Consider the following 10,277-nt stretch of genomic DNA (forward strand, 5'->3'; position numbering starts at 1 on the left):
GAGCACAACAAGTGCTTGTAGAGCTGTGCGAAGGGCCCTGCAATAACCCCTGCTAGCTCCCTCAACACCCTAGGGAGGAGAGCATCTGGACCTGCTAATTTGAACACGTCCAGCCCCTCCAGAAGCTCTCTAACTTGGTCCTCCCCAACCGGATAAGCAAAGACTCTTTATCTTAACCTAGAGAGGGGAGTCAATACCTCACAGCAGGACTCCATGAAAGGCTAGAAGCTGACGCTAATGGTAGGTAGGTAGGTATCCATTCTTTGCTCCTGCCATGCAGAAACCAAGATACATTGGAGGTTGTGTCAACTATCCATAGAATTCTGCTATTTCTATCTGGCTTTCCTCAGAACTCTCTGGGGAATTGTGGTGAAGGGTGCTGTGATTCCTTTTTACCAGCCTACAAGTGGTGGAATGGCACAGGAGCATCTGCTTCAGCACACGGAGGCACTTTAGCTGGGATTGGCCTGTATATTTGTACAATACAGACGCACTCTAAAGCACCATTTCTCATCCTGTGGGTTGCAAGAATATATGAAAGGGTTGCGAAGAAATTTAAAAAATAGATTAAACTTTAAAAATGGATTCTGCTTTAAATGAGAAAAATGTGGGAAACTATGGCCTTTCCCTTGCAGGGTGGCAGAGTTCCAGCCTGCGAAGGACTGCTTGGGGCCCTTGCACCACACACCGGGGGGCTGGGGCTGGCTATTGATGTTTATAAATAGGTCCTGGTAGAGAACAGGTTGAGAACTGCTGTAAAGGAAAATCATTTAAAATAAAAAAGTGGAATTTGAAGTAATTTGTCTGTTTATTCACACACTAAGTGAAAACAAAGTGCATGCAATTTCACTTTATATTGCGTTAATTTAAATATCTACCGTGGTTAGTTTAAAAAATGTAAAAATAGTATTGGGCTTAATTTTTTGAAGTACCCTTCTGTGGTACATAGAAAAAAATCCTCCTCAAATACAGTTAAGCTCTTAACATTTATTTAAAACAAAATACTTATACCAAACTACATCACATGTGAAAATCCACAAGGGCATGCTGCATTGTATACAATATTTTACATGCCTATAGAGATGCTGAATCTCTGCTTAAGACCTGTGTTCTGTAGGATTTTAGCAGCACTGAAAGGCAGCAGGAAAATGTTCAAAGTTGCTTACAAAGTTAACAATGCATTTAAAAAAATCAGGTCTCTGAGTGCACATTTCTGCCTTTATGCATAATCTATGTTAAAATCATAAGAATCATCTTCATCAACTGTTTTATCTAGGTTGAATGATAAAGTATTGGGGTCTCCGCCTTCAAGGGGAAAGAAAAAAAAGCAAGCTGTTAGCTACGAGTTCTTGCTACCATTACTATATAGAATGACTTAAAGCTTGTGGCTTTTAATACATACCTGCCAGCTGCCTTTTTAAGGTCGTATCTTTCATTTTTGTTTTTTGATTACTTGTTTTGTTGTCCACCTGAATGTTATTTTCCTAAAACCAATACCAATAGATATTCTTATTAGTGTCAGTTTACCTGGACCAGAGGGAGGGTGGGGCAAAGCTTTTTTTTCTTCTTCTTTTTTCTTTTTTTGGAAGAGTGGGGAGGAAGGGCAGGGCGTATATGTTCAGATTAAAATTTATGTTATCTTGTACTGCTCAATCCCACTCCACTTCCCTGTCTGTACACTGTTTAGAACTACAACCTTCAGGGCAGAGGTACTATATTTAAATTAATTATCTACAATTTTGATATGCTCATAGCCAGAAGAGATGGATACAACATAACTTAATATTTTAGGAAGGTGCAGGGAAGACTGCTAACACATCTTACACTTTTTTTTTTTTTTTTGCAAGAATTAAGTTGATAGTAGGCAGCTTGAAAACTTTGCCAGGGAAACTGGTTAAAAGAAAATGCTTGGAACTCCCATTATGAAAAGAGAAGCTAGAAATCTGAATGCACTGTGAATATAAACCCCATAGTATTAATCCGGTAGCCTTGCTTATTCAGTACTTTAAGGATCAGTCAGGTTCCAATAAGCTTATGCTACATTCTGAGTATTCAAGCTGGGCTCTTTCTGGTTCCTGCATCATTATTACACAATAAGTATTTAAACAGCTAGAGCTTATAGTTTAACACTTTGATTTATGCACAAGCCAGACTAAAATATAGCTCACTCTCCAAAAACTGGCAGTTCTATAGACATAAGGAGGGGAAATTTATAAAAACAAAAAGTTAATATTGTAAACTTTTTAAGTATAAGAGAAATATTTGAACAGGGCTCAAATGCGAGCAAGAAATACCATTTTTAGACAGTTATTTTTCTGACCATAAGTTTTTCTCCCCTCTTTCTAGTTAAGCAAGATAGGTGATCTCCCCTGCTGCTTCTCTACTGTATAACCTCTCTCAGTTTACAAGCCATGTTACCAACGGGTTTTATTTTTTTCAGGCCTGGGACTTGGAAGCCTTTGTGAAACTATTTAAAAGTACCTCTTCACCAGCTGCTTCTTCCTCAGCACTTTCCTGATCATTGGCTACATCATTCTCGTTTTCACTAGTTTCCAAGTCATCTTGTTCTGACATTTCCTCTTCCAATGCAGTCTCTTCGGTTGTCCCATTTGTCATACCAGAAAACTGGAAAAGAAGACTGCTGGCCAAATTGGGATATTTCACAGCTGTGAAAGGCATTAGAGAAATCAATTAATTGGGTTAGCAAAAGAACTAAGTGATAGGTATTTGCAAACACTAAGTCACTTTTATTCAACACTTTGCCAAGATAATATCTTTTAGAAAGAAGTCTGAAAATGAAGAATCTAGGTCTGAACTGACGTTGAAAGCTAGCCAGAGTGACCAGTTAGCAGGGATCCAGGTTTTCTGTTTCCCACGGAAAAACAGAGAAAATCATGGATTTCCATAGTTTATCAGAGAAACCCACCCCCCAGATTTTACCTTTTAGCAGAGAAACCTGTGAATTTCCCACTTTTGCAGAGAGCTCCAGCCTCCACAAGCTAATTGCAAAAAGGGCAGGGACCCCCCCCCAAACCCTGCCGGAGGGGGGGAAAGGGCTGGGTCTGAGACTCTTAGTCACCCAAGGCTGGGCTCAGGCTCACTTCCCTTCCTGGAGCCTGTGAAGTAAAGTGGGGCTTGCAGGGGGCTGGGCGGTTGTCAGTCAAGGCTGGGGGGCACGGGCAGGTGTTAGGGAAAGGCATGGAGTGCCTGCCCAGCCAGCAGCACGTGGACGGCAAGGGGCACGGCATTGGCCTGAGCTGGCTTTGCGCCTCCATGTGCAGCTTCCCTGAAGGGCTGACAGCATGCCGCTCTGGGTCCACGTGCAGCTGGGTTGGCCAGGTACTCCTGCAGGAAGCTGGGTGGGGGAGTGGGGAAGGTGGTGCAGAGAGACCCACATGGAGTGCCCGCCTAGCCAGCAGCACATGGATCCAGAGTTGTATGGTATCAGCCCGTCAGGGAAGCCATACATGGAGGCGCAGAGCCCGCTTGAACTGATACCATGCCGCTCTAGGTCCATGCACTGCCAGGCAGGCAGGTACTCCAGGTCCGGCTTTCCCCAACACCTCCCCACTCCCTCAGCCCCCAGCCAGCTTCCCACAGGAGTGCCTGCCTGGCCGGTGGGGCATGAACCTAGAATGGCACGCTACTGGCCCTTCAGAGAAGCCACACAGAAAAGTATGGAGCCTACTCATGCTAATAGCATGCCGCTCTGGGTCTACATGCCGCTGGCCAGGCAGGCACTCCTGTGGGAAGATGGCTGGGGACTGAGGGAGCAGGGAGGCATTGGGGAAAGCCCCACATTGAGTGCACGCCCAGCTGGCAGCGCACAGACCTGAGCAGCATTGTATTAAGGGAAGTCATACATGGAAGTGTGGAGTCCACTCAGGCCAGTAGAGTGCCACCCTAGCGCCACATGCTGCCAGTTGGGTAGGCAATCCATGTGGGGCTTTCCCCAACACCTCCTTGCTCCCTCAGCCCTGCAAGAAGCTGGCTGGGGAGTGCCCGCCCAGCCAGTGGCTAACGGACCCAGAGCAGCACACTACTGGACCTTCAGGGAAGCCACACAGCACGCACCCACCCTGCCTCCACCCCCTGCTCATACCTGGGGGGCGCAGGTCCCCCCTGCCACCCAGAGTGCACACTGCTGCCAAGAGCCAGCAGGCAGGCAGCAGTGGGGGAGCCAGCTCTGTACTCCTTTGGCTGAAGCAGCCACTGCCTTCTGTTGGGGGCAGGGAGCTGCGGACCAGGGTCCCTGCTCCCATAGCCCTGGCAGCTGGGGGCCCCCTCCAGCAGGATTGGGGGACAGGGGCAAGGGGAGGTTATGGGGGGCTTTTAATTTTATTTATAGATTTTGGGGTTTTTAAAATCAGAGAATTTGCAATTTTTTTATTTTTTTTTTGTCAGGAGAAACCAAGATCCCTGCCAATTGGTTACATGCAACAGCCTTGAGGATCTATCAGGCCTATGCTTATGAACACATACTCAGTACAAATAAATGCATGTTGCGATCTGGGCACCCGAGTACTTTCTGAATAGTTAAGCGACATTTCCTACCTTTTTGGGAAGGGGTAACTGAAAACAGGACGATTTCCTAACTTGTCTAGTGTTACAGTAAATGCATGACACAGCTAGAAAAAAGATTGTAATCCATACCCTGTACTTGAGCCAGTAAATCAGATTTAGCCACACTGATTTTTTTAAAGCTATGACAATAACTGGTACCATTATAGATTTTAGAATTTTACAGTGTTAGGATTGCCTCCTAATCTCATTCTGAAGACTCGGTTATGCAGAGATTTGGGGAGGAGGTTCAACTCAGAAAACCACTTCAGCCTTGGAGAAGCATTAATTCAGGGGCAGGCAAAGTCCAGCCTGAGGGCCAGATTGGGCCCCTGGGTAGACTATTGCCCCAGCAGCCATTGCCCACATCACTGCAGCTGGTTTCCAGGGAGACCCCAGCAACAGTGGTGCAGGACCAGGGTTTACATGGAGGCCAGCATGCAGCTGGGAAGGGAACTGCTCTGGGGCTGGGATCTCGTGGTAGTGACAATATGGTCCAGAACCAGGGCAGAGCTGCGACCTGCTGCCCACAAGCCCCAGGCAGGGACGTACAGGCAGCGGGTCGCAACTCTGCCCCAGCTCTGGACCATGTCGTCACCACTGCAAGATACCAGCCCCAGCCCCTGAGCAGCTCCCCACCCAGCAGTGCACCCTGCTAGTGCTGCTGAGGCCTATATCCATGGAAACCCTGACCCTGCATGGTCACAGTGCCGCTGTTGCTAGGGTCTTCATGGAAACCAGCCATAGTAACATGGGCAGGGGCTGCTGGGCAATGGGGTTTGGCCACGGGCCAGATCTGCCATTTTGCCCACCCCTGCATTAATTTTTTGAATAGCACTGCAAGCTGCTGTAAACAGGACTGCAGATCACCAGAGGTGTATCCAGAATGGAGTTTCTGGGAAAGCAGGAGACTGAGTGTTAAGACATTTTAGAAGAGGGTCAAGAGAACAGCTTCATTCTCCTCTCAAAGACAAAGACCAAACCCATAGGCCATTAATTTTGAGTCAGAACTTTCTAGGAAAACCATTTATCTAAAACAGGCCTCTCATTTGAGAGTTGCACATTAAAACCACTACCTATGATAACCGTAACTATGATAATGTGTTACAAAAGAATCTCACCGTTAATTGTGTTCATGTTATCCTTTTCTAGCTCCTCTGAATTAAAACCTTTCTGCATTTCTGCTACTGTCTCTTTAGTAAGATGTGACGACAGATTTTGAGACATAGGAGGTCGTGAGTGGTAACTTATTTTGGCACTGGGAAAAGAAAGTAACTGAATTAAAAACACCCATATGCTTTACCATTTCACGCATTTAAAGATACACATGAAACACTCATTTCTCTTCTTACACTTCTCAGCATAACCAATTCCTTATATGCAATGCACTTTTACAGAATTAAATTCTAACTGGATTTTGAGATATTTTAAGCGCTTGGATCTCTGTGAGAATTCCTTGGTTTTCTGGCATGATTTGTCACCATTTACACACACAGCCACTCGCTAATAAGTCCTATTCTTTAACTAGGAAGAAAGTCAACACGCTCTGCTAGTCATTAAGACAGCTGAATTAATCCTAAACAAAGAAATATGTCAACCCCTACAAAATGTGAATAGGAGTAATGGTCTGTCTAAGCTACTTTTCTGTCTACAGAAGAGAAATATTTGCTTAGGGGACAGACACTTTCTGGCAGACGTCAGCACGTATTTTGGTAGAGGTCAGGACCCCTGCTGTTGTGTGACATACAATAAATTTTCTTAAGTTCCATGGATTAATTATTTGTGTGTAAAATAGTTCATATTCCATCCCATTCTTGACATCTGATGTCAAAATATATTCATCCAACATCCCTTTCCATGATGCAGGAAAAAAAAGAGGGGGGAAGGTGGGGAAGGACTACCTTAACCTTTCATGTAATTCACTAGCACCCAGAGTGCATTATGTACAGAAACAAAATAAAAATGTATTTACCCTGTCAAATCATAAAGCAGTAATTTGGCTGCACTTTCTGTATCAGGGACACCTCCCTTTTTCAGCATACCCCTTTTCTGAGCAAGCAAAGTTAAGAACTCTAGTGAATTTCTGAAGTCTGGTATATTGTAGCACAGCATTACCTGAAATAGAAAAAACCAAAAAGACTAGTTCACGTATTATTTCAGGAAAATAATAAATCACTGATCTAAAACTAATACCTAACACAGAGGAAGACAGAATGAGAGAGGAAGATGCTTTACCTTTACATTTGGAACCAGACATTACAGGGTACTCCATCAGCAAATACAGCAGCCATAATGTTCTTGCCCTAGTTCAGGGGTTGTCAACCAGGGGTATGCATACCCCCGGGGATACTGGGAAAGCCCCAGGGGGTACATGGCCTGCTGCTGCTGCCACTTAGTGTTTGGCTGCCAGGGGGACCCCCCAGTCCACATCTGGAAGAGGGTACCCACCAGAACAGGTACACGCCTCAAAAAAGGTTGAAAACCCCTGCCCTAGTTGAATCACACATCCCATTCTACTGCACCTACAAATCAGCATGACATTTGGGAGAGACCCAGCTTTAGGTGAGGACACGCATTTGGAGCTGTTTCAGAAGAGGAACTGCATGAAGCAGTGTTAAAGTTGGAGTGATTGTGCTACATATGTATTGTCACCTCCTTTACACAGCCATTAGAAAGTAACAGCTACTTCTCTTTTGAAACACTCCAAGAGTAGGTGTATACATACCCAGTTGAAATAAATGGGAGTCAGTTTGAGTATCAGTCTTAATACTGGGCATCTAGGAATGAGATCAGAGTTGGATCTGATGTCTTCAACGTAACAGTAAGACATTGAGCATATCTTCATTTCTCACTCCATTAGTAAAATCATCAAATTATAAGAAAAGTTGCGCAGCAAGAAGCTAAAAGGATCTGGTGCATTTTATCTGCCAGTCAACCAGATATAACAGGCAGAAGCTGGCTGTATGAGAAAAAAAAAAAAACCCTCCCCCTGAGGAAGCCTTCATGCTCAGCTTTCTGTAGGTCACATTCTACTACTGTTTGCCAGAATGAGCCTTTTTATTAGAGCAAGAGCAGTGGACAGAACCTAAATGTTATTCAATAACTTACGTGCTGCTTACTGCAGTGTTTCAGAACAGCATTAACTGCATCTAGTAAGTTTCTAGATTCTCCAACAGCTGAGAGGCTTCTCAAAGCCAGAGCAAGAGCAGAGTTGGAGGGAGACACAACTATGCTGGGGCTGTCCAATATGATGATCTGTTTGTCAATATGCACTGTCTGCATGCACCTTTGAGAGAGAAAATGCATCACTCAATTAGGTAAACACAAATCAATCAGCTAAATGTATTTGGTAAGAAGCAGCAAGACATGAAGCTCAGTGTTGGATTGAATAAAAACTCCTCATACAAAGTCAGTTCCAATATATCATCATGTGCTTCATGTATATTAAAAGCCTAAAACTAAGGAGTCTTGTAAATGGAGAACTCATAGGTTCTATTCATAACTGTCACCAACTCACTGAAGGAGTATGGGATATTAAAGCCTTCTGATTTTCTCTCTAAAATGTATTATTTGCATCTACATAATTCAGCACAATATACAAGAGTGACAGCAATAAGACTGAAAATTTTCTGCATGTGGTAATTCACAAAGGGATCTCTCTTTTTTCTAAACTAAAAAGTAGATCATTATAACTATGGTACCCCCATTTTGAAGATAGTCAGACTATAACACAGACAGGTATAGTAACTTGTAGGGTTAGATCTTGATTCCTAGTCTGCAAATTTACTAGGCACATTCTCCTGCTGACCAAAAAGGTGACTAACAGCTGCAGGAAATTCAAAAGATTAGAGATCACATAAAAAAAAAAAACCTAATAGGGATACTAGAGGTACACCGATACATCGGTCCACATTGTATTGGCACTGATAAAAGGAAAATTGACATTATCAGCAATTAGCTTTTTTTGGCTGATGTGGACGATAATGTTGCTGATAAATGTTGCGTGCATGCATGCAGTCACACCATGCACGGTCAGGAATGCAGCCAGGCAGCTTGGAGAGCACCATCTGGCCAGTAAGTCTGGAGTAGGGGAGGGGAGGGCAGATCGAAGCTCGCATGATAAGGGAGGGAGTGGGGCTGGGGCAGGTGCTGCCCAGTCAAGCAAGGGCAGGATGGAGCTGTGGGAGGCTCATGGGGGGGATGGGACGGGACGCAGGGTGGGGGTGGTTCCTGCCACTGTGAGCACCTTGGGGGAGACGGTGGGGCATGTGCCCCCCGGATCTGTGCGTGGGGCAAGGGCGGGCTACCCACTGTGGGCTTGAGGCGGGGCCTCTTCCTGGCAAGGGGGTTGGGCCAGGTCTGTGTTTGGGGTGGTTGGGGGCAGGAGCGGAGTTGGCAGCGATGCTGAGGGAGGCGGCTATTGAGATGGGCTACAGCCACCCCAAAATTCGCTGTAGCCCCCGACCCTGCTCTCAGTACCGCCACCCGTTCCACCCCAAACACAGAGCTGGCCCAGCCCCCCTGCTGGTAAGAGCCCCAGTCCCAAGCCCAGTGGGCAGCCTGCCCTCATCCCACACACAGATCCAGGGGGCATGTGCCCCCCATACCTCCCCTGGGGTGCATGCAGCAGTGGGAGCCCCCCCTGCACTAGCCACCTGCAGCTCTGTCCCACGACCTGCACGGCCCTGCCCTGACTGGGTAATGCCTCCCCTGTCCCACTCCCTCCCTCACCATGGGGGCCTCAATCTGCCCCCCTCACCCGCCAATGTCCCTTACCCCAGATTTAATAGCTGGATGCTGCTCTCCAATGCATATCAGCCAATATGGCTGGTCAATAAAATCAGTCATTGGTATTGGCCCAAAAAAATCTGTCAGTGCACCCCTAATGGATACCATATTTAATAGACAATTAGGCTTAGTTTATTGGATTGCTGCTGCCATAAATTTATCACACGGCCCACCCATGGGTGTCTTCAACTTTAATGAAGCAGGTCCTGAGAAATCAGATCTGTACATATGAACAACCAAATGTGAAACTGATCATACCAGTGCCTGCAGTCCACACCTTTCTATTTAAGATCAGCAGGTTTCAATATATCCTTCAGTACATCAGTCCTTGTCTTGGTGCGTGTTAATGAACAGACAATAAGCAAGGTTTGAATATCCCTGCCTTAGGCCAGATTTTAAAAGCAGTGAATAATTTACATGATATGAAACATTTACTTCAAAATTAATATACAACTTAACAGTGCCTGAATCCTCACAGACCCCACTACACTTTTTAAAAGTGCAGAGGGGGTGTTTTGATCCTTCTAGAATAAAGGAGCTATGCACTGTAACTTTAACTGATAAGAGCAGGCACTGAAGAAAATTGTTGAAATTAAGACTACTAGGTAAGCAAACAGCAACAAGAAAAATCAAAACTAGTGGGCTTTTATCAGATTAAACTTACTTGGTCACACCTCTTAGTGGCCCCACATTACAGACACGCGCTTCCTTCAAACTATTGATTATGCTGCTCTTTCCCACATTTGGAAAACCTAAGGACAGACACAGAAATGGTAATAAATAAATAAATAAATAAAACAAGAAACTCTAGTCCAGGGTTTTTCAACCTATTTTCAGGAGTGTACCCCAGCCGGACACAAGTGTGTGTGTGCGCGCGCGCGTGTGCGTGTGCGGTGGGGGGGGGGGGGGGGCAGCCAGACATGGGGCAG

General features: G+C 45.3%; 1 protein-coding gene across 1 annotated transcript in view; it reads right to left on the reverse strand.

Annotated features, from left to right (window-relative positions):
* Positions 1-967: 967 nt before the first annotated feature.
* The window catches only part of GNL3 (G protein nucleolar 3), a 25,100-nt gene continuing 15,790 nt past the window's right edge, over positions 968-10,277 (reverse strand). Inside the window, exons 9-15 of the mRNA XM_019505219.1 lie at positions 10,013-10,100; positions 7,669-7,846; positions 6,533-6,675; positions 5,682-5,818; positions 2,482-2,666; positions 1,403-1,484; positions 968-1,305 (exon numbers count right to left, since the gene is read on the reverse strand). Of these exons, the coding sequence (XP_019360764.1) occupies positions 1,220-1,305; positions 1,403-1,484; positions 2,482-2,666; positions 5,682-5,818; positions 6,533-6,675; positions 7,669-7,846; positions 10,013-10,100 (899 nt within the window). The 3' untranslated portion in view covers positions 968-1,219. The remainder of the gene's footprint in view (positions 1,306-1,402; positions 1,485-2,481; positions 2,667-5,681; positions 5,819-6,532; positions 6,676-7,668; positions 7,847-10,012; positions 10,101-10,277) is intronic.

Source organism: Gavialis gangeticus, unplaced genomic scaffold, assembly GCF_001723915.1.
Source record: "Gavialis gangeticus isolate Ggan-Ray unplaced genomic scaffold, GavGan_comp1, whole genome shotgun sequence".
Taxonomy (NCBI): domain Eukaryota; kingdom Metazoa; phylum Chordata; order Crocodylia; family Gavialidae; genus Gavialis; species Gavialis gangeticus.